Source organism: Equus asinus, chromosome 25 (genome assembly GCF_041296235.1).
Source record: "Equus asinus isolate D_3611 breed Donkey chromosome 25, EquAss-T2T_v2, whole genome shotgun sequence".
NCBI classification, from domain to species: domain Eukaryota; kingdom Metazoa; phylum Chordata; class Mammalia; order Perissodactyla; family Equidae; genus Equus; species Equus asinus.
This window is the reverse complement of record NC_091814.1, coordinates 32702396-32726452: the sequence shown is the minus strand read 5'-3', so window position 1 is coordinate 32726452 and position 24057 is coordinate 32702396. Positions and strand designations below refer to the sequence as shown.

At 42.9% G+C, this 24057-nt stretch overlaps 1 protein-coding gene across 28 annotated transcripts in view; it reads right to left on the bottom strand.

Annotated features, from left to right (window-relative positions):
* Positions 1-24057, bottom strand: part of HHAT (hedgehog acyltransferase) — a 317507-nt gene that overhangs the window by 144471 nt on the left and 148979 nt on the right. For 25 of the 28 annotated variants that reach the window (XR_011498116.1, XR_011498117.1, XR_011498115.1 and 22 more), the window contains one exon: positions 4210-4245. The exons of 2 other annotated variants lie outside the window; for them this stretch is intronic. Coding sequence is in view for 23 of the 26 variants with exons in the window: in XM_070497291.1 (XP_070353392.1) it covers positions 4210-4245 (36 nt within the window). In the remaining 3 variants the exon portion in view is untranslated. Of the gene's footprint in view, positions 1-3936; positions 4049-4209; positions 4246-24057 lie in introns of those variants that run through there. One more of the 28 variants, XM_070497296.1, reaches the window with a different exon arrangement.

The window sequence follows — 24057 nt, the reverse complement described above, 5'->3', positions numbered from 1 at the left end:
TAGAGCTGTTTTCCTCTTTAATCTCTTTTCCCAGATTGGTCACTTTTTCCTTTTTCTTTTGCAGCGAGTGTCACATTAACAACTCCAGCCACTGGTCTTCCTCTGAAGCTATTCATAAGTGAGTTGCGATTACTGTTTCCTGAAAGTCATTCCTTTGATTTCTATGAGATGCGCAAGGATTGGGCTCACTGAATTTTCCCACAGTCATGATAAAACACCAATACCAAAAATGCTCACATTTCATCAAACGTGACAGCTCCTTCCTGCCCCACAGCTCAGTGAAACACTCCAACAATTTAAAAGGAAATATGTCCCTCCTTGCAGTTGCCTACGTTGAGATCACAGATAGGGCTCTGGGCTTTGTGGAAATTTATGTCATTCCAGAGAAGTCTATATTACTTCCATTAATGTGAAAGATGCAGCTGATTAATTTCAGGCATGCTGCAGCTTCTTTTACACCAAATACTAAGCCCTCCATACAGCCTGACAAACCAGAGTACCCGTTAAGAGCTTCTTGGAGCCGATAAAGGTAGTTAATTAAAAAAAAACTATGCCAATTTCTCCAACATCTCCTCTTTTACAAAGGGAAATATATTTTATTCTCTTGGCCATCCCAGAGTAAGGAGGATTCCTCAAGCACAACCCCCCTCGCTCTTCCAACCTCTAAGGTTTTCTCTAACGACAGATTCACAGGAGAATACCATTGCTCTCCGGGGTTACTAAGGCAGCACTCACTGCCTTTGCTTCCTCACTCCCCGGGCAATCATACTCTGCTTCTCTCCACCTAACTGAAACCACTTTCTCTAAGTCTAAAGGGCACTCAAGACCTTCTGGTGGCTAAGTACGAGTTCATCCAATTAAAAGAAAAACAAAAATACCCACTCAAACCATCCTCTCCACCAGCTGCCTAGGCTGTCTTTCCTCCTTTCACAGCTTAACTTCTTCAAGGAGTTGTGGCTGCCATTTCCTCACCTCCCACTGTCACCTCCTGCCCTCTTCAACCTGGCTTCAGGATCATTGTTCAGATGAAACAGTTCTCACTAAGGTGCCAGTGAGAAACGGCGCACAGTCTCCACCAGGCTTGACCTCCCAAAGTGGGAGCAGAAAGGACTCATTTTCTAAAGGAATCTGCAAATAAAGGGGTGACACCCCACAACCCTGTCCTGGGAAGACTAGGAGATGGAGCAATGACTGCTCCCACCAACCACCTCCCCCATCCCACACCCCACCCAACGCCCAAGCTGGGACGATGAAAGAGGAAGGGACCCCTTGGAGTCTTTAAGTTCTCGGCTTTGTGGGGAGGGCTGTCACATGAGGAGAGATGAAGAGACTTCATCACAGAGACTGGGCATGTCTGCAAGAAGGGTAGACTAACCTCTCATTCCCCAAGTGGACAAGCTATGGACATGTTGATCTGCTCTGCCCCTACCAGAGCAAGAGAAAGGAAAAGTGCAGAGAGATGGCAGGGCAGAAAGAAGCCTTACTCTCCCAGTTCTGCTTGGTTCACAGAACACTGAGTAAGGTGACTAGTTGGAGCATCTTACCAGTACCCACTGGAATGGCCTTCTGCCAGGACAAGGAGATCCCAGCACCAGGTACATCAGAGGAGCATAACCACTCCCTCGCCCTCCTCCCCACCCAACACAGGAGACATGGTTGGAGCCCAGAAGAAGGAAAGGGAGGCAGGGGTCCCAGAGGCAGACCACCTCTCCTCCTCACTCCAAGTAGCTCAAACCACAAATCTGGCAAGTGACAAGCTCAGGAACAGCTTTAAATCAAGTATCTTTTTTTCTCATGGTGGTATTCCCAGACATATCCAAATAAGTGGCACATGGTAGGCTTAACAATTATTTGTTGAATAAAGGACCAAATAGCTTCTCCTTAATCCTCTCCCTCCTTGTCCTTTCTGCCTCATTTCATTCATTCACTCATTCATTCACTCCTACCACAAATGTTTGTTGAAGGTTGATTCTATACAGTTTAGTCATAGAAAGGTGATTAAGACATGCTCCCTGCCTTCCAGAAAGTTACTAGCAAAAATAAAAGTACAGGGGCTGGCCCCATGGCCGAGTGGTTAAGTTTGCACGCTCCGCTGCAGGCGGCCCAGTGTTTCGTTGGTTCGAATCCTGGGCGCGGACATGGCACTGCTCATCAGACCACGCTGAGGCAGCGTCCCACATGCCACAACTAGAAGGATCCACAACGAAGAATATACAACTATGTACTGGGGGGCTTTGGGGAGAAAAAATAAAATCTTTAAAAAAAAATAAAAGTACAAACTTGCATCTACTGCAAGGAATTATGTGAACAGTAGCATGGGAGTAGTACAAAGTACCAAGACATCAACTCAAAAATCCAAACTACTCCCTGAAGTATGCCCAGACAGCTTTTTCTGATCAGCTTAGATATGGAATTCTCAGGCCTGCCTTTCCCATGACCGCTGGTCCTTTATCCCTCCTGCTAAAATGCATTTACCCTCCATGTGTCAAGGGCAGCGGTTTCCACATGACAAATAGAAATGGCAAGCAATAGGATATATGGGAGTATATGAGGAAGCCATTTGGTGTAACCCTAATTTGGCTTGACTTTGTTTTTTCCCAAAGGGCCTGATGTGGCTGTTGAGCATGCATTATATATCTGCTTTAAACATTTACTATGGCAAGAACAAACACCCTTAAGATAAAGGTGCATCTTCCCCAACATTGGCATTTCCTTAAGGATAAGCATCTTTCCTTAGTCGAGGAACTGATTGTTGCACTCACCTTTGACCACCCAGCTCACCTATGACCACCCAGCTCGAGACAGCAGACCCACTACCTGCTGTGTCCATCAATCACTGTGCCGACAAAGCAGTCTCTCAACTATTGTAAAAGGGACATTTCAATCATATGTGAAACATCCTCTTTGGGGTTATGTAACCACTCTGTACACTCCACTTCTTTGGTGCTCTTTTTTCCTTCGGGAAGAAAGGCCCCGGGCCATGGTCCTCACATTTTAGCTCAGAATAAACTCACCCAAATTTTCATTTATAGATTGGTTATGGATTATTTCCATCGACACACACTACCATCTATGTGTGATATCCTGGAGAAAGCCAGGACAATCCATATTCCTTGGGTCTGGAGTAGACCAAGGAGATTTCAATGCACAGCCTTGGGTGAAGCCTTGGAGAAAGGACAAGGTACGCATGGTCTTTCTTGGAACACCACCGTACGCAATCCAGCACCGAGGGAATGCTCTGGGTTTAGGATAAAGGTGAAGTCAGTAATGTACACTTCCCCTCAGAGAGCATCTTACCCACAGGGAGACGGTCATGCGTTGTGGAGAACTGAGCCACAGTAACACCTATCCAGAAATCACATGTGATTTACAGATTGTTTATTAGCAGATTCTTAGTCAGAATTAATTAGCATTTAAAGCCACATATTTGCAGAAAGCAAATCATTCTACATGATTTCTGGTTTCCTTGTAATCTTTAGCTTACAGTCCTTCAGCAATCATTATTGCTTTCCATATATATTTTTGACAGGCATTTTTAATGATCATTTTTCACTCTGAGAATAACACCTGCTCAATATAAAACAATCTAGAAAATACAGCAAAGTTGATAGCATAAAAAATATCATGCATTTTCTTACCAACACTGCTAACGTTCTGGCATATTTCCATTTAACCTCTGTTTGATTTAATAGCTATTTGGAATTAATATGCCCCATACGCCAACTCGGGTAAAATAATCACCAATAAACTAGGACATAAACTGTCCTCTGTAATCTCTTTCAATTATGAAAAAGGTTGTATCTTCACAACTGTAAAACAACCAGTAAATTCAGTTTAAAAAGCTTAAAGTCAATGGAGGGGAAACTGGTTAAGTGGGGTTTTTCAATGTATGAAAGCAAGCTGGCACTCTTCACTTTTCTACTTGTCTTTCCAGCAGCCCAGCAGTTGGAATTAAGCTTGTCCAAGCTCTTGGGCAACTATCACTTCAGATCTAAACCCGTTTAAACATAAATTCCTTTGTTCAAAAAGGATAATTTCATGGGTGATTCTGGGAGGGACAAAAAAAATACAGTGCTAGTGGTATTTTCTTGACAAGTATACAATTGCCATTATTGATCAAGGTATTTAACAAAGATTTTATTTTCATCTCAGTCTTCCATAAATAGACAAGCTAGTCAATGATATCTAAAATAAAAATTACTGGCTTACCTGATTAAGAAATTATGCAGTCCAACGTCAAAATACCTGTTCAAATGAGACATAGACAAGCATATCAACAGAAGATATTTATGACAATGATGGACTTGGAAAAAAACATGTAATTTCCATTCAGAGCATAGTGAATAAATGGATTACCCTTTGACAGTAGTTCTCAAAGATGGCCCCTGCAGCAGCCACAGCAGCATTACCTGGGAACTTGCTGGAAACACAAATTCTCAGGTCCCACCTCAGACAAACTGATTCAGAAATTCTAGGGATGGGCCCCAGCAATTAGATTTAACAAATCTCCCAGATGATTCTGATGCAGAACCACTGCTCTAGGATAGCAAAAGTGTTTCAGCCAGTCTAAGCTCTCTCTCTGAACTATAGGGTGGATTTCCCCACTTTTCCAATAGGTGAGTCTTTTTATAACACTAGTTGTCTCAGATGTTCATTTACTCAAAAATAAATAAAATGTTTTAAAAGCACAAAACCACACTGGCCAAAGGGCTGAAGAGGGGTGAGGAAGGGTCAGCTCTCATTTTCCATACACCTCCCAGCCGTAGTCCCTAGAGCTTTTCACCAGAGTGACCCTGTCCATATCTGGGTCTGCCCTAGCAGGGTCGGGAGAAGAGCAGTGCTCCGTGCACTTGCTGGTGAGCCTGTCATTATGCTTGGGCCTCACACCAGGCATCCAGGGAGCCCTGAGCAGTGGTGGGCCCTGTCAGTCACAGCCTTTCCCTGACACCACCAAACTGGCTCAGTCCATATGAATGGCACTGCCTCGGTTTCCCTAGTATGCACGCTTGTTCCCCCTGAACCTCCAACCACTTAGCCAGTGTCCTTCTCTCACCTATGAGTCTGGCTGTGAGTAAAAAGACTGGGTGGCTGGAATCATGATGCTGCTGCCCGCCAGGCAAAATCGCTACTCCTAACACATCCATGGTGGTTGTTGTGTCCCACCCATCCGACTGGCTTCCCAGATTAGCGATGTGCCTATAATTCTGTCCCTACAGACAATGAGCAACAGACACAGAAATTCACCCTGGAGTGGACTCTGACTGCCCAGGCCCTGACTGTCCTTAACTCCCAGCTCCATCCCTGGCCCTGTCCCTCAAACATCCTGGCATGCCCGGCACCTCACCCCACCTTATAGACATCAGGTGATCACTGAGGTATCTCATTTACTATCTCACTTACCTGAAATAGTTATTTAATTCAGGGAAAATCGAATTCAAGATACATAAATTCCATTTAATCATAAGTCTTTGGAATAAAGTTCCAAAAGGTGAAGGAAGTAAAGCTCAGAGGCTAAGTAACTTGCACAGAGCTCACAACTAGCAGAGGACAAAGCTGGGCATCAAATTCAGCCCTAAAAGTCATGAATTACTTGCTCTTCCCACTAAACACATGGACTGTCAATGCCTCTCATTATTACTAATTGAAAATGGCTGTTCCTTTTAAAGAGCAATCCCTTTCCATTTCCACCTGATTTCTGCTTCTTCCATCGTGGCCACCCTGCCCCAACCAAGCTCACTTGCTCAGCTCCCCTGAGCACACCTGCTCTGCAGGCACCATCTACCTCCTTGGGTCTTAGAGTAAGCCAGGCTCTGGAAGTTATGTAACTTCTCTAGGCTTCAGCTTCCCCATTGGGAAGATGGGGATGCTCTCTTCAGAGGGGGTTATGAGAATTAGGTGATATAATATGGATAGAAGGCTTATCTTAATATAGATACAAAGAAGAGGGTAGTACAACTGGAAAGCCGAGGGACAGGGACAAGCTCAGGAAACAGGCAGGAGAGCAGGAAGACCAATTGTTCCACGGAGCCTCATGGAGTGCCTTGAAGCTGAATGCGAGAGTGGGCTGCGAGCACAGGGGAGTGTGACCTGGCTGCTGGCCAGGGAAGACCTCATCCTGCCTGCCCTGGTCCTGAATGGCATCTCACTAAGATGCACACCAGTGCATGGCTAGCTTCACCTGTAGCTATGATGTCTCCTAAAATTTAGGGTCTAACTGTACAGAAGTGAGGAATTGTGACAGATGCTGTGTTTCAGACCTTCTCTTCTCATGCATGTGTGATTGGTTGTGGATTGAATTTGGGGCTGGGACAAGCGGGGGGCTTTAAGCATCCTTGTGACAGGGAAGGTTATTGGGATGGAGAATAACAAAGAGTGGACGATCACTTGGAAACAAGTGGAATGGAGAAGGTCAAGGATGGGGATTAGCAAACGAAAATGTGACAGAAAAAATGTAAGGGGAGGGAAACAGAGCTTCCTCACAGGTATACTCGTCTGACTCCTTTGCTGCATGAACTCATCTGTGCTGATGTTCACTCACTCATTGAAGAGGTATTTTTGTAAGGGCCTTCTCTGTGCCAGGCACTGATCCAGCCCTGTGGATGCAGCGAGAGCAACACAACAAGCCCCCTCCTTCTCATGGAACTCACATTCTAGGTGGAAGAGACAAACAGCAAATAAGACTTTCATAAATAAGACAATATCAGAGAGCAGAGAACGCACACAAGGTGACAGGACAGAGGGACAGGCCACACAGGTGCTCAGGGAAGGCCTCTCTGAAGAGGTGACATCTGGGTTGAGATCTGTAAGGTCAGAAAGGGCCAGCTATGCAAAGACCAGAAAAAGAGTGTTCCAGACAGCAGGACATCTGGAGAAAGGACGCAAGCTGGGAAGGAATGTCGCAGGTTGGAGGAGCAGAAAGAAGGCCAGCATAGCTGGAGTATGTGAGTGAGGGGAGACCAGGATAAGCTGAGGTTGGAGAGGGGCATAGGGACAGATCTAAAGAGCTGTGCATGATAAGGAGTTTGGGTTTTATTTTAACATTGATAGGAAGTACTAGAGAGCTTTCAACAGGGGAGTGGATTTGTTTCTTCACTTGTTCAAATTTCATTCGTTTAGGGGGTGGGGAGTCATATGATTTATGTCCTGGAAACTGTCCTGAAGAGAATGGATGGTAAGAGAAGCAGGGCAGGGAGACCACTGAAAAGGCCATTGCAGTCCAGGTGAGAGACAATGGCGGCTCAGCGCAGGATGGAAATACTAGAAATGAGAGAGGAGAGACAGGCATGGAATCACGCAGGATTTTGTGGTAGAGTCAAAAGGACTTGCTGACAGATTCAGGTGGGGCGGGGCAAAAAGAGGAAAGGAAAGAATAACCTTCAACATAGCTATGAGTGCCTGTTATCACTCAGTTTCAACCTGAGCAACCTGAAGGCTCCAGCCAGGCCTTGGCTTCTCATGGAAGCTGCAGTCACATCCGCTTGCTGACCCACATCCGGACTGAGGGAATGAGAATGGTTCGGACTGGCAAAGGCTCACCTGCTGGGAGAGGCAGCCATGTAAATCATGGCAGTGGTTTCGTTTTTTGGTTTTTGGTTTTTTTTTTTTAAAGATTGGCACCTGAGCCAACATCTGTTGACAGTCTTTTCCTCCTTCTCCCCCTCCCCCTCCTCCTCCTCATCCTCCTCCTCCTTCTTCTCAAAGCCCCCAGTACATAGTTATACATTCTAGGCCCCTCTGGTTGTGCTATGCAGAATGCCACCTCAACATGGCTTGATGAGCGGTGCCCTTTCTGCACTCAGGATCCAAACCAGCAAAACCCTGGGCCACCAAAGCAGAGCACGTGAACTTAACCACTCGGCCATGTGGCCAGCCCCCTAGTTTTTTTTTATTATTAATTTATTGTGGTAAAATACACATAAAATTTACAGTTTTAACCTTTTTTTTGGTGAGGAAGATTGTCACTGAGGTAACATCTGTGCCAATCTTCCTCCATTTTTGTGTGTGGGTTACCACCACAGCATGGCTTGACAAGCAGTATGTAGGTCTGCTCCCGGGGATCAAACCTGCAAACCCTGGGCTGTGGAAGTGGAGTATGCAAACACAACCCCTACACCACTGGGCCGGCTCCCCATTTTAACCATTTTTAAGTGTACAGTTCAGTGGTATTATGTGCGTTGACATTCTTGTGCAACTATCACGACCTTCCATCTCTAGAACTTTGGCATCTTCCTCAAATGAAAATGGGCTTCCTCTTTACCATGGTAAAGCTGATTTGGGCTACTATCAAAGGTGCCCCTGCCCCCATAGGGCAGTGTTTTCAATTTCAAAACATGAGCAAACCAATGAAGTGTGGGAAATATCTTCTCACTTAGCTTTCCTGTATAGATGTAAAAGGCTTAGGGAGCTAGAGTAGGAAGGGAACATGCTTTTTTAAATTTAGAATTATATGCCAGGCACTGTTGCTAGGTGCTCTGTGTATAATCTCTTTTAATCCTCACAACCACCCTGCAAAATAGGTCCCTATTTTATAAAGCCTCATGTCCTTATCCTCAGTCACATAGCTAGTAAATTGCCGAGTCGGGATCTAGCTCAGAGAACCAAATGCCAAAGTCTGTGCTTCTTTCCTTCATGTAATCAGCCACTGACTCATTTAACAAATATTCACCAGGTGCCTACAATGTGCCCGTAGTGGGAATTCAGTAATGCACAGCATATAACCCCTGCTCCGAGGAGAGTAAAGCCCAGTAAAGAGATGCAAGTATTACATAAAAGCAATAATTTCAATACAGTGTGATCAATATCAAACATTCTCCCCCTTAAAGGATTGCAAACTCCATGAGGGCAAGAACCAGAGCCAGCTGCCCTGCAGATTCACAATAAATATCTGCTGAGTGAATCAACGTGTGAATGACGTGCTGTAATAAGGCACTGACGCCTCTGCCTGCTCTGGTGCTCACCACAGTCCACTGCAGGCAGAAGATGCTCAAAGCAGTTATTTAATACCTCCATTATTATATGTAAATACATAAAATAAATACCCACTGATAGAAATGGGGCTTCTCTTCCGAAACAAGATAGCTATCAAGCTACAGCACAATTTTTCCTATCACTTTTTAAGAAAATAATCTGTCATGGCCACCAGCCCACAGTAAGCCAGGATTTCCTTATGAGGAGACAGAAGAAACAGTGATCCTCTGCATATTATTCTTGATTCCTTCCAGAAATTAAAAATAGGAAATCTTTTATGCGTGTCTGTGATATGAAAGTTTTTGTTGGATGAACATCAACTGATAGCAGCAAGGGAAAGTGGCTTACAGCTTGATATGTAAAAAGGAACTTTCGAACAAGCTGCAACTTCCTAACGTGGCAGTGAACTTCCCATCACGAGATGAGTTCCTGCATGGGTTAAAAGGGTGTTTAGAGAAGACTGAACCGTCAGATAGAAAACTGGAATGGATGCCCTTAAAAGTTCTGCCTAGCCTCAGGCTTCCGAGTCCCTCTTAGTCACTTTCAGGAAGCATCTCTAAATACGCATGCTTACTTCCACAGCAGCAGCTCTTGTCTGATAACCATCAGCAAATTAGTAGACTGTGCCTGGGCTAATGCTTCCGTCCCAGCCCTGATGGTTTATTTATTATGGTTCTGACTGCTGTTCTTGCTAGAGCCTCACAGCGCATCAAAACTAGGCTTGTCGTGCCTGACAAAGTGGGGCTGCACATAAGTTTACTCATAGACCACAGAGACAAATATCCTTGAGTGTAGCCACCCCCTCTTTGACAGAGGAACAGTCAGGCCCACACAGTACACCCACAGCAGAATTTGGACCAGAATCCACAGTTGGGTCCAGGACTTGTTCTACTCTGCCAGGCTGCCTGCCTTTTGGGGTCTTGGTCCTTCCTCCCAGGCTGATCTCGGCTGTTTGGGAGCTAGGGGTAAAACGGCAGTGAACTGTGGCCAGAAGTTGTAAACGGCATACAACTAGCGAGGCATGGTTTAGAACCACAGCTGTTATGGCCGCTTAGCATGACACACGCAAGGCAGTATTGGTAAGAAGTACCTTCAGATCTCAACGCTTGCTTCTACTTCTACAACTTACAACCTTCACAGTTTTTCATCTCCAGACTTGTTTATGGCATTAGTGGGCTGCCAAAGTTTAGCTCTCATATTCCTGCCTGGGAAGTTTGAAAACGGACTTAAAGAGTTGGAGGTAAAAACCAAATCAAATCACTACAAGAATAAAGTTTATATCTAGACTCAAGAAGCCCTGATGGCTTCTGGCTGGGCTACCTAACTTAATTTCAGAGAGCAGAAAAGACCTTAAAGTTTATCTGCTCTATCCTCCTCACTTTACAGATTAGGAAATAGAGGATAAGGAAGATGAAATAATTTGAAACGTAACTACACAACTAGTGGCAAAGCTGAGGCTAACAGTCCAGGTCCCCGAGACCTCAGTTCTTTCTTCAAAGTGTCACAACACTGCCCTCCTCTCAGTCTCAATGTCTTATTTTCTAAGAATGCCCCAGACACAACACCTGGAATAGGCTCCCTGATGATATCATATAATAGCTGGTATCACATCGTACCATCTCCATCTCCATCTGTAACAGTCATGTGAATACAGAGTCTGTAGGATGCCATTCCCTCACTTCCTTACATTCCTTCCACAGTCTGGTCATGGCTGGATCTAACCTGCATATCAATTTGAGATTCAGCCTGCTGACAGTCAAGAGTAAAAAGTGGTGCTGGAAAAAATGAAAGTGAACTTAAGCCAGTGAGACCCCAGTTGACAGTCAAACTATATTTGGTGAAAAACCAAAGTCTGATGGGAAAGTAGAAAATGAAAATTGTAGGCCTAGGAGGACAAATTCTAAACAGCAAACATGGTGAAAACAGTGCTGGGATTTCACATGGAACGCTCTTCACCGCATCAGATAAGCGGGGCTGCCAGCAGATTATTAGGGAGCAAACTCTGGGAAAACAGCCCAAAGGCCTGGAGATCTGGACATCTCACAGTGCTGGAGAAAGACAAGGAGAGAAGATGCCAGTGCCAGGCATAAATAGCTTGGAAGTGAAGAACTTTCCTAAACTACAGTAGAAACCACGTCACACTAGACGTGGAATTGGAAATTCCAAGTTTGAGCTCCAGCTCTCCCACACGTATTTGACCATGAGCCAAGAAAAATCACCCCTCCATGTCTCAGTTTTCTTTACTGTAGCATGGAGACAGTGATGCCTACAGAGCAAAATGGAACAAATGGAATGCGTACAAGCACTTCATAAACATTCTACAAACGTTCAAGATTATGTTCTCTCCCCAGACTTTATTAACTTCCTGAAGGCTCTTCTCCAAACTGCACTAATGCTGTATTCATTCACTTATCCAACAAATACTTACTGAGCATCTTCTAGATGTTTGGCACTGCAATAGCTGCTTAGGATACAAGAGTGAACAAGAGAAGTAAGTTCCTACCATTGTGTAAATTCTTGAAACAAGTACTTTACCAGATACACAATTTGAAAGTATTTTCTCTCAGTCTGTAGCTTATCTTTTTATTTTCTTAAAAGTGTCTTCCGAAGCAGAAAAGTTTTAAATTTTTAAAAACCCAATATATCAATTTTTCTATGATGGATCATACTTTTGGTGCCCTAAGATATCTTTGCCTAACCCATGGTCTTAAAGATTTTTCTCCTATGTTTCCTTCCAAAAGTTTTAAGTTTAGCTCTTATATTTAAGTCTCTAGTCTATTTTAAGTTAACTTTTGTGCATGGTGTGAGGTAAGGGTCTAAGTTCATCTTGCTTTTCATTTTTTCATGTAAAAATGTCTACTGGACATATCTGCCAACGTGCAGGTCATTGGCAGCCTTGACAAGTGCAGTCTCCTGAGTGGCAGAAATGGAAACCAGACCAGTGCCAAATGAAGAGTGAATGAGAAGGAGTGGAAGCAGAGACAGTGTGTATAAACAACCCTTATGACGAATTTGGTTCTGAAGGGGAGGAGGAAGGGTAGTAGCTGCAAAAAGATGAGACAAACAAGGTTGTTTTTGTTTATTTGGGGGGAAATTTCCCACTGTTACAGGTGATGGGTCAGAAGATGTTACCAAAGATGAGTACAGAAGTCAGCAGATTTGGTGGAGGGAAGAATTGTCACAGACTACGAGGCAAAGGCATCAGTTGAGAGAAAATGGATGAGTTATATTGTAGACGTTGCTGTTTTTGTTTGCTTGCTTGTTTGAAGGGAGACCTGACATCCTTCTGGGGACTTACATCTCACCCATTGTGTGCAGTTCTAGTGGGACCGTCAATCGCCATCCCCTGCCTTCCTTAGGAGCATGAGAAAGGTACCCGGGCAAGCCAATGGGATTCTTGTTCTCAGGCGTAAATTTCGAGTGTAGAGATAGCAAGGAAGAAAGAAATAATTGTGGATGATTCACCCTAGAATTTGCACCAGGGTGTGACCATAACACTTTTCTGACGTGGCTATAATAAATTCTGTTAAAGAAGCAATTCTATGCTTCTTTATTCTATTCTTGGATGCACAAGTCCTTGTCCACTGAAATAACAATAAATAAATAATGTTTCACTAGAGCTTCACATTTACAAAGCACTGTCACAAACATTTCTAACAAACTGTAAGGAAAGCAGGGCTCGTGTATTATGACCACTTGCCAGCTAAGGAAGCCAGTGCAGGATGGCTGACAGGGCCTGGTCCATAGCACTTGGTACAGGCTCAATAAATATGTGAATGAATGAATGAATGAAGAGTAAATGATTTGCTCACAATTACATAGCTAATAAGTGACTCAACTTCAACGAATTCAGGTCTCAGTAAAAATCCAGGGCTTTTAAAGTGACTTCTATATTACAAATCAAATGAGATATTCTTATCAGAAGATTGTGTTTGCAATTTCTGGACGAGGAGAGATTTTCTTTTCATTCTTAGGAAGAATGCACTGGCTTTGGACCTAAAATATAGTAATAGGGGATATTAATTGTTGGAGCAGGACCATGGAAGAGGGGTCCCCTCACATTAATAAATTAAAGCACCTACTAATGGGATGCACATGGTTTTATAAAAAAAAAATCCAAACAAACAAACAAAAAAACCCAAGAACCAAAAAATCAAACACAGTGTCCAGCAGCTCACAGAGAAGATCTCGGATCAAGCAAGGCAGCACAATGGATATGCCCAATAATTCTTTGTGGCTATTCCATCCTTCTAAGCACTGTCCTAAACCTCAGGGGTGAAAGCCTGTAAACTACACTTCCTGGATTCCCTTTTCACCTGGTTTCTGATTAAGTTCTACCAATAAGAGACACTCTGGCAAGAACTGAAATGCAAACAAAAAGGAAAGCCATTTCTCCTCTGGGCAAAGAGGCAGGCCTGGGGTCAGGCTGAGGACATCAGTAGATAGCAGACATGGGTTTTGTCCCCTGATTCTGGAGTGGAGTCCTCTGAGACCCCACTAGGGTGCTGCAGACAGCCAAGATCAGCAGTGGCAGCTTCCAAAAGCTTCCTAACCTTTACTCCACCAGCCCCTCCAGAGACTACGTGTGCTTCTGGTTCCCTGTATTTATTTCTTGCCACTCAAAATATGGACAGAGCGGTTTCTGTTTTCCTGACCAAACTCCAGTGCGGTAGAGAAAAATGGATAAGAGTTATATGGTAGACATTGCTGTTTTGTTTGCTTACTCGGTTTTTTTTTTTTTTTTTTGAGGAAGATTAGCCCTGAATTAACATCTGCTGCCAATCCTCTTCTTTTTGCTGAGGAAGACTGGCCCTGAGCTCACATCCATGCCCATCTTCCTCTACTTTATATGTGGGATGCCTACCACAGCGTGGCTTGCCAAGCAGTGCCATGTCCACACCCTGGATCCGAACCAGCGAACCCCAGGCCGCCGAAGCGGGACGTGTGCACTTAACCACTGCACCGCCGGGCTGGCCCCCAAAAGATTCTTTACCATAACTGGAATTCAAAAAGCAATGATCATTATATCTAAAAATGATACCTAGCAAATTTTAAAACATATTCACTATTAGATTTACTATTAGAGTCATATTCACTATATTGTACCCTTTCCCTCCTCAGTTTATTTTCATACCAATTACATATAAGAGCCTCAATAAGAATGCCCCTTTGGTATTTATTCCCTACTTGACTGTCTAAGATATCAGCAGAGTTCTGGAGTTTTAGAACAACGAAGCCCCCAGGTCTTTGCAGCCCCTCCTACACTCACTGATTACTAGCAAAGTTTCTTAATCTCTCCTTGGACATCTCTTTCACCTAGATGGTGCCAACTAATAGAAATGAATATGAACTATTTTTCCTTCTATAACTTTCTACCAAATTCTCTTTATTGAAATTCAGAAGAAAAAAATAATAAAGGAAGTTATATAGCAACAATTTGTCAATGGGAGAATAACCCACATCACAATCCGGCAGATACAGGTGTAGGGAAGGAAGAGCAGAGGCCCGAAGGATGCAGATAAGGATGAAGATCTGCAGGGCTGTATCCCGGTGCAAGACTTGAGGCTTGAAGCAGCGTGACACAGATGGTTTCAACAGGACTAGACAGAGCATACTGCACAAGGCTGATCAGTGCAGCAGAACCAGCAAGGAAAAATCAAGAGACTACAAGGCAGGGAGCTAGTACACACAAAAGCTCTTGGCTTTTCATAAACCACCATGCAAATCATATATCCGATAAGGGGTTAATATCCAAACTATATAAAGAACTCATACAATTCAATAACAAGAAAATGAACCACTCAATCAAAGACTGGGCAGAGGATGATGAACGGACATTTCTCCAAAGGAGATATACAGATGGCCAACAGGCACATAAAAGATGTTCAACCTCACTAATTATCAGGGAAATGCAAATCAACACTATAATTAGATATCACCTCCCACCCGTCAGAATGACTATTATTAGAAAGATGAGAAACAAGTATTGGAGAGGATATGGAGAAAAAGGAACGCTTATACACGGCTGGTGGGAATATAAATTAGTGCAGCCACGATGGAAAACAGTACGGAGATTTCTCAAAAATTAAAAATAGAAATACCATAAGATCTAGATACTCCACTTCTGGGTATTTATCCAAACACTAATTCAAAAAGATAGATGCACCCCTATGTTCACTGCAGCATTATTCACAATAGCTAAGACAGAGAAGCAACCTAGGTGCCCATCAATGGATGAATGGATAAATAAGATGTGGGGTATATATATATATACACACACACACACACACACAGTCGAACACTACTCAGCGCCATAAACAAAAAAATGAAATCGTGCCATTTGTGACAACATGGATGGACCTTGAGGGTATTATGCTAAGAAAAATAAGTCAGACAAAGACAATTACCATATGACTTCACTCATACATGGAAGATAAACAAACATGTTCTCCTTATCTATAGATAAGGAGAACAGCTTAGTGGTTTCCAGAGGGGAAGGGGGTAGGGGGAGGGCGAAAGGGGTAAAGGGGCACATGTGTATGGTGACAGATGGAAACTAGACTTTTGGTGGTGAATACAATGCAGTCTATACAGAAGTCGAAATATAATGACGTTCACCTGGAATTTATATAATATTATAAACAAATGTGACCTCAACAAAATAAAAAAATAAAATAAATCACCATGCAAACATTCATTTTTGTTTTTCATAGTTACAACACCAAAGCCAGGTCAGTGGGCCAAGCCTACAGCAACTTCATTAGTAGTCCTTTGTTCAGACAGCGTTCTGGAGAGAGAGGAAGTTATTTCATACAGCTAACTGATGCTGCTGCCTGGTCTATGGGGAACCTGGCCTTCAGGGATGTGTGCAGGTGTGAACTAAAGAGACCGTCCAAGTTCTCCAGCTCAGCAGTCCTCAACCTGCTTCACTCAAGCTGTCAGTGCTCCACATCCGCATTATAAAAATTAAGTCCCTCTCCTTTTAGATGTTACCAAAAATGAGATAGGCTTCAAAGGAAAAAGAGATCTTACTCCAAGAAATAGGAATGATATTGTAAATAGTCTCCAACATTTTAAAATTCATATATTTCAAAGAAAATTAAAAATTTACATTTAATAGAAACACTGAGAAAAAGTGGCATCATGTGCAAATTATACCAAAAACCTTGCTCTTCTGAACATAAATCCATTTAAGAGAATAAAGAATTTCATTTCTTCCTCTCTTCAATAAATACGTTTCTAGCCCCTACCTTGGACCAGATACTGTCAGGTTCTGGGAATGGTCTCTGTGTGCAGGAGTTCACAGCTTAGGGAAACAACCGATACAAAAAAGACCTGTGGCTGCAGGGCTGACAAGCAGTATGAGCAATTTAAAGTGCAAACAGTAAACACCAAACAGGAGGCTTCTTGGAAAACAGCTGCTTTCCAATTAATTGGTAGCACTCACTTTATCCCAAGAAACGACTCCATTTTGAAACTCCCACAGTTTGAAGTTAAAAGCCAGTAGCTATCTGTTTTTACTTAGTGTTGTGCTTTCTACTCATCTCTTTAACTCTTTAACTAGAGGCCTCTAGCCTACTTAGACTCTATTAACTCTTCAAAGATAATTTGTTCTTTTTCAGTTACACTAGTAAAAAAAACCCACAAAATATCACCTAGGAAAACTAAAACAGATTTGTTTTTCACAGCAGGGTCTATCAAATTATATTAAAAGTCATGTCTGTGATTTTTCTATAAGATTCCTTTAAGTAGGGCACACCTTTATGTATCTAAAACCCATCTTCACAAAACATAAAAGTTTAATTGTCCCCTCTTTATCTACAGGTAGAATTTCCTACAAGCTCATTACTCAGACCACACTCACTATTCAATAAGCAACAGAACAAAAGGCAGAAGGTATAACTAATATCACAAGCCCAGCTATTATATTCTACAAGAAACTTGAATCAAGCCCACAGTCATGCATAACATACGTCCCCAGATTTAAAGTGAGATCCACAAACAGTAGATATACTTGGCAGATGACCAGATAGGATGAGGCAGGATTTGAAAGCATACCACCTGAGGGGCTAAAACAGGGAACCGAATAAGTTTAATATGGACAACTAATGGATCAAAAAACACGAGGGCATGATTGCGTCTTCAGGTAGATTTAGTGCAATTTTGACTATAGCCAAATGGGGTGCCTTGGTAAGTTTCCTGTCACTACATCAGATTCCCTTGGTAACTTCCATCCATCCATCCACCCATCCATCCATTCATGCATCCAGCATTTATGAGCACCAGTTGGTAAACAGTGAGTATGTAGAAATGACCAAGATATTCCCTCTTTCACACAGGTAAGGGGAATGAGGAAAGACCTACAAGTAAACGGGCCATTACTGATTGTGTGATAAACGGTAAGAGAGAAGGAAGAACTGGAGCTGTGGGAGCCTATAAGATGAAGAGAGTGACATCTGGGTAGGCTGCTCAGCGTAAAGGAGCCTTGACCTGAGCTGAGCTTTGCAGGCTGAAGAAGAGTCAGTCAGAGGACGTAGTAGGTGAACATAGAGGATGTAGGTAGATGAGTGTAAGAGTGTGAGACTGTGTGTGTGATGACATTCCAGACAAAGGAAGCAGCTTAGAAGAAGGAGAGACAAAAGGAAATGCATTCCATTAGGTGAATGGTGTGGGGAAGGTATCTGCAAATAGTTTGGTATGACTGAAGCAAGAGTACAGGGGCAGAGGCAAATTGAGAGCAAAATATAGATAATCATAATAATAGTGAATGTTTATTGGGTATTTAGTATGTGCTAGGACTCATTTAATCCTCACAACAACCCTGTCAGGACTCTACTAATTATCGTCTCCATTTTGCAGTTGAGGCAGCTGAAGCCCAGAGGTGTAAATAACCTGCCTAAGGATTCTCAGCTGGCAAGTGGCGGAGGCACCATCCCAAACCAGGAGGTGCGGCTCCAGAGCCCACAGTGGTGAGCTCTGCCTTCACACAGCCTTCCTGAACCTGCTCCTACATCAACAGGAGTTTGCAGTTTATCCTAAGGGCACTAGGGAGCCATTAAACAATTTTTAGCACAGGAATGACTGGATAGAGATTTGCCTTCTCAAAAGATCCCATCTGGCTTCAGTGAAGGGATGGAGGAGGCGGGGGCAAGAGGGAGGTGGGGAGGCCATTTCTGAGAGATAGTGGTGGTCCTGCTGAGATGGGCATGAGGGGCCTGAACCAGGCTTGATCCATTGTGGACTAAGGTCACGAGGATTTAACGGCACATAAAGAAATCACTACCCTCCTCATTTCTTCCCACTTTCAATCAAGGACTATATTTATCCTCATAAAAATGGTGTCTTTGGGCAGGTTACGTGAGATGGCTGCACAATGAAGATGCTTAAACGCATTTTGGCTGTTTTCAACATTTTCTATCTGGAAACTTTTTTTTTTTTTTTTTGCCTAGTGAGCCTTACAATGTGTTATTTTTGTCTTCTGGTGTGAAAAAAATAGTTTTGTAATTTCATATTTTAAGTATTTTCCTAGATTGAAAGTAAAAATCTCTACTATGGAACATTTTTCTTAGTTGATAAAAATCTTCACAATCTTTCCCTATTACTGTGTCTACACTTGACAAAAATTAAGACATGACACCCAGGATAAATGCCACAGACCTCAATTTAAATTTCTAGTATAATACCACCATTAGGTCAGAGGGTCCTTGTTTCACTCCCTTTGTGAGAACATTAGTTTTGACTAATAGTCTCATTAAGGGTTTTTGCCTGAGGACACACGGAGATGTCAAACCTGGGAAGTTTTCTGAGGTGTTTGATTTGGTCTGAATACCACCTCTTGGGTGAATATGAAAATTCTTAGGTTTGGTATTTCCGCCTCAGTTTTCATGTCCAGAGGGCTCTCCCCTACAAGATTCTCCTGGGAACCAAGTCTATGTAAGAGTGTTTCAACTCCAAATGGAGACATCCAAGAACTCAGTAAAGACATGTCTCCACTCATTTCAAATTGTCATTATTTCTGGGAGAGTACCTGCTGGTGGCTGAAATTTCTCTGAGATGCTCAGAGTTACCTTTTGTTTCTTTAGAACGTGTTGAATGACAGAGCTTTCGCCTGACTTAGCAAGTCTCTGTTTCTCTCCTCTTCTAAACCATTACTTGGTCCACCACTCCATTCAGGCCCAATGTAATTTGAAGGCCTTGTGGCCTATGAGCCTGGAGTCCAGTCCTCTTTATCAGACATCAGAGAGCAAAGCTCAGATGCCAAACCTGGGCTGATGCAGGAGCCATAGAACTGGTTACCAGATCTCAAAACAGCGTGTTGCAGAGACGTAGCAGACTTCTGTAGAGTTACTACTCTTACTAAAATGGGATCATAAGATTCTTTGCTTCCTTCTAGATCTCAGTGGTTAGCAGAGGCTCTACGTTAGGACATGGAAAAATCTTTAAGGACTGTGCCCCCTACAGATAAGCCCACTCAGCTGATTTGAAATAACAGTGAGTGATGTAATGCCCTTCCCAAGGGAATGGCACCATAAACCACTGGGGACAAAGACTTGGAAATGACACGGGATGAGCATCTAGAATTTTCTTCCGAGCCCCTCTTTAACAAAAGGCATACATTCAAGAGGTGTTATGGTTAATATGATGATGGGCAGTTTTCCTGGATTTCCAGATAATCAGCATGTAAGAAGCCTGACCTACAATCTCAGCTTTACAAGCTCCAAATAAATCGAAACTCTGGAGTTGACAGCTACCAAGACTCCAGTGAATGCCAGTTACCATGGAGTAGAAAAAGAACATTACAAAAAGAGGCCCTGGTCAAGAGGAACTGACAAAATACTTGGGGGAGGCTGAAAACAGACAAAATAATGATATGGGCACAATTACAAACACCATGAGTCAAGGAGCACAAAATAAGATCCTCAAATCAGGCCTGCTTGTCTCTCAGGAAGGCTTTAATGGGTGTTTACTCAACATTTACGTATTTAATTATGTAGACTAATTATGCAGTTAAATTGACAGGGTCTCAGAGTGCCTTTTCAGTCACTCCTAAAGAATCCCAGTTTAGCATTCACCCCGGTTTACGTTCTCCTCCTCTTCCGCTCTCTTCCCTCTGCTTGGCTAATCTCCCCACTTCCCACCCTTAGCTCCTCAGGGCCAGCATAACACTATTTACCCACAATAACACAACCTCTGTAAAACTGACACATCTTAAAGAAATACTTAAACTGCATTCAAATTCAGTTGCACCTGAAATGAATAATATCAACATAATGACTTTTTTATCAAGGAGATTGAATCTTGAATGAACAAGCACCAGTGGAAAACGAGTTACTTAGGACTTTTCAATGGACAGAATTTATTGTAAACCATTCAGGAAAGCACTGCTTCTGTTGTCCCCCTTTTAGTGTGGAAATTTCCTTTTTCTCTTACACCAAACTTGATAATGGGACTCCTCCAGGACCCTATTTTGGTTCCTTTGCTGTCTGTGAATGTTTTACCTCTTATTTCATTATCCATTGAACAAATAATAATTGAACACCGACTGAGTGCCAGGCTTTGTTTTAACTCTTGGAAAACATCAGTCAACAAAACAGACAAACGTGGAGCTTCTGTTCCAACAGGGAGAGAAACAATACACATGACACAATACACATGACAGGTAAATAGACCATATACTGTCTTAGCGGATGCTAAGTACTGGAACAAAAAGAAAAAGTAGAGCAGACTAAGGGAGATGGGGGCAGGGGCAGCAATTTTAAACAGAATGGTTAGGTTAAGCCTCATTTTGAAGGTGGCATCTGATTGAAAGAGATGAGGGAATTTGTGATACAGATATGCGGTGGAAGGGCATCCACCCAGAAGAAAGGAAGGACAGGTGTCCCTTGTGTATTACGAATTACTGTGCTGATCCATCAAGTTCTCCAGCAACTCTGGACCTCTCTTCCAAGCTGTTCACTATCCATTCACTATCCATCCCTCGCATCTCATCACAATGAAACACACATGTCCTTCCTGGTTGTCAAAACAAATGTGGAAGAGGAGGGTGTTCTTTGGTGACCAGCATGAACCTCCCTTCAAACACTCCTGATCCTTGTCTTTCAACTGGGTACCCCGAAGTCCAGGAAAGAATTCAAATAGATGTTGTGTGACTCTGCAGGAAACTCCGATTATTCTCTTCCATTGCTAGAAGGCTCTCTTGGTTGCTTTTCATTATTTTTAAGTATTAACTAATTCTCGGCAGAGCTCCCACTCCTCACAGTTCTGTAACTCTGTTCTCATCCTTGGTTCTGAGCCCCTCCCTCTGCCCACAGACCTGCTGCTTTGCCATGTGAGTTGACTTCTCTAGCTATTCCCCAGCCACACAGATGCATGGCGTGGCAGCCCCCATTCTCTTCTGTCTTCTCCCACCCTCCGCCCCTCTCCACCAGGATCTGGACTTCATAGGAGTAAAACCTGAAAAATCACACCATATGTATGAAGAATAGTCAATGAAAACAGTTTCAAATAATTATATGGCTTTAGGTTGTGAGAGACTGGGGACTTCATTATCCCTCCTTTCACATTCTTCAGAGGCAGATTTTTCACTCTTTGTTGAAGAGAGCTGAAGAGGCTTTCAAAGTCATAGTATAATCAGCAAATCAAGCTTTCCTTTAGGCTAGCAGCCTGTGCAGGATTTAATGACTTGGGGGAGGGGACACTTGCCTGCCTGTCACTGAAGCCAAAAAGAAGAGATCTAAGAGGCTTGACCTTAGATGACAGTGATTCCTGAGCTGAATGCTCTTGACTCTTGAGTTTGCAGAAGCCCTTAACGTTCTAAGTACACAAACGACTATGATTAGATATGAAGTGTAAATACTCGGGCCAAATCCTCTATAATTAACAACCTCAGAAGTTGGCATGATGTATAGGGAACACTGTTCTCTCCCCACACGGAAGGTCTGTGTGTGGTCCCTGACTGTCCAGTCAAATGGACACACACTCAATCCGGCCTACCCTTGGCTAGCAGATAAGGACACAGGGCTGCAGACAGTCAGAATACTTAGAAGAGCACCCAGTCTCTAGATAAAATCTCTAATTATTAATAATGTGATTAGCACTTTCAGCATGTCCAGAACTATCCTTCAAAATGAGTGAAGAAGAAATGAGAAGCTGATTGGAGTGGCTTCATTATGGGTAAGCATTAATTTAATGTAGTCTTAGGACGAATTCAGAAAAATGCCCTTTAACAGGCTGTTATAGAAATTTATTTCCCTTATTATGAGAATTCTTTGTGTCTACACATCTCTATGTTACAGCTAGCAAATGTATTAATTAACATCCTGATTATACTTCTTTCATTAGGAATAATTTGGAGGGATAAGAAATTCTTAAAGAAGATAACCGATGCAAAGTGCCTATTTTGCCCGACACAAGAGCAGAATCTTAGGGCTGATGGGTTAGGACAAATATGTGAGAAGACTTAATTCAAGCACATAAAATTCCTACCTCAGTTCTCAGAATTAGAGAATTTTAAAGCTGAAGAGGATCTTAACGATCGTAATTCTATTCCCTCTTTTAGCATTAAAGGAAACTGAGGCCCAATACTACAGCTTATCAGATGCCCTCTGAAAACAGAGGAAAACACAGGGCATGTAGTCTGAGATCCCATGGTCGAAGTGGCCCCAGAACCTGAAGAGTTGCTAGTGGAAGAGGTCCACATGTCAGCTCTGCTGGGAGTATCCAAGGAGGGATGAAATGGGCCTCACCTTTGTCTCATCTGTGAAGACAAGGATGGGACCACAGGTCTGACTAGAGGCAGACTGGTGAACAAGTCTGTGGAGCCTGACCCTGAGCCTACAGAGAGAAGGACCTGCCTCAGCGTGGTGGGGATCTGGGACTCTGACTGTGCGATGTGTCCTAGAGGGAAGAGTTGCTGTGTTAAAAAGTCACACACACGTGTGTTCTTCACTCTCACTCCCGTCTAGGTCCTGGGACCACTCCTGCAAGGGAGGAGGTCTGGCCTCTTTGTTCTTTCTTCTTCCTCATTCATATTTTCATGTACTCTCGTCTCTCTCTTGTTCTTCTGGTAGCCACTTGACATGAGGCAAGATACTGAGGTTCAAGTTTGGGCTTAATGAGAAACAAAGTGATCCCCAAAACCTCCTCTTAATGCTACTCTGCACACAGCCAGCCATGACCCTGAACTTATTTACAGACACTTCAGGGACCACAGAGGAGAGACAAGCAGTTGGCAGGGCAGGGTTTGCACATAGGTATCTTTCCCAAATACCATTTGAGTATGTCCAAGTCAGGTTGACGGGGCTCCCATTGGCTAAGACTGGGACAATGTGAGCACTAAAAAATTATGTAATGAATTATAAATTTCTGAAAAATAGGAAGTGGTGCAGCCATACAGATAATGAACAGATAGACAAACAAATGGGGGAGAGGCTGTTGTTTACAAGAGAATGCCAAGAGCCAACTGGTAAGTGCCAAAGTTGGAAAATCATCATTTTGAAACCATTATAATAAAGACTGGTTCAGGCAAGGATCATCCATATGCTAAATCTAGGGGAAAATTTTGACAAAGAGCAGGATATTTGTATGGTTCTAAAGTGGCTCCCATAGAACGCTTATTAGTTGTAATGCAAATGAATGTAGTAACCACACAGTCAGATTACAAAGAAGGGTATTCAATATACTCTTCCAGGATGATGAAAACTAACATCACCAATGAGAACAGTTGGACCTGGTGTGCCTCCAAATGTGATTCCCTAAAAAGGACACATTTCTTATGTAGTATTCCTACTCAGAATGCATAATCTAAATCTAATAATGAGAGAACATCAGACAAACTCAAAATAGAGAATGTTCTATTAAATAAGAGAGAACCATATTCTTCAATGTCATAAAAGACGGAGAAAGGCTGTGGAAATGTTCCAGATTAGAGGAACCCCTACAACTCCATGGCAGTCTAGCACTTTCCCACTCTCTCCTCTGGAAGAATTCAGGCCTAGGGTTAATAACAGGGTTTACCATTCCTTATATGAATAACGCACAGGTGGAAAATCAGAAGTTTCTTTAAAATTCACAGACCTCTTCCATAACTTA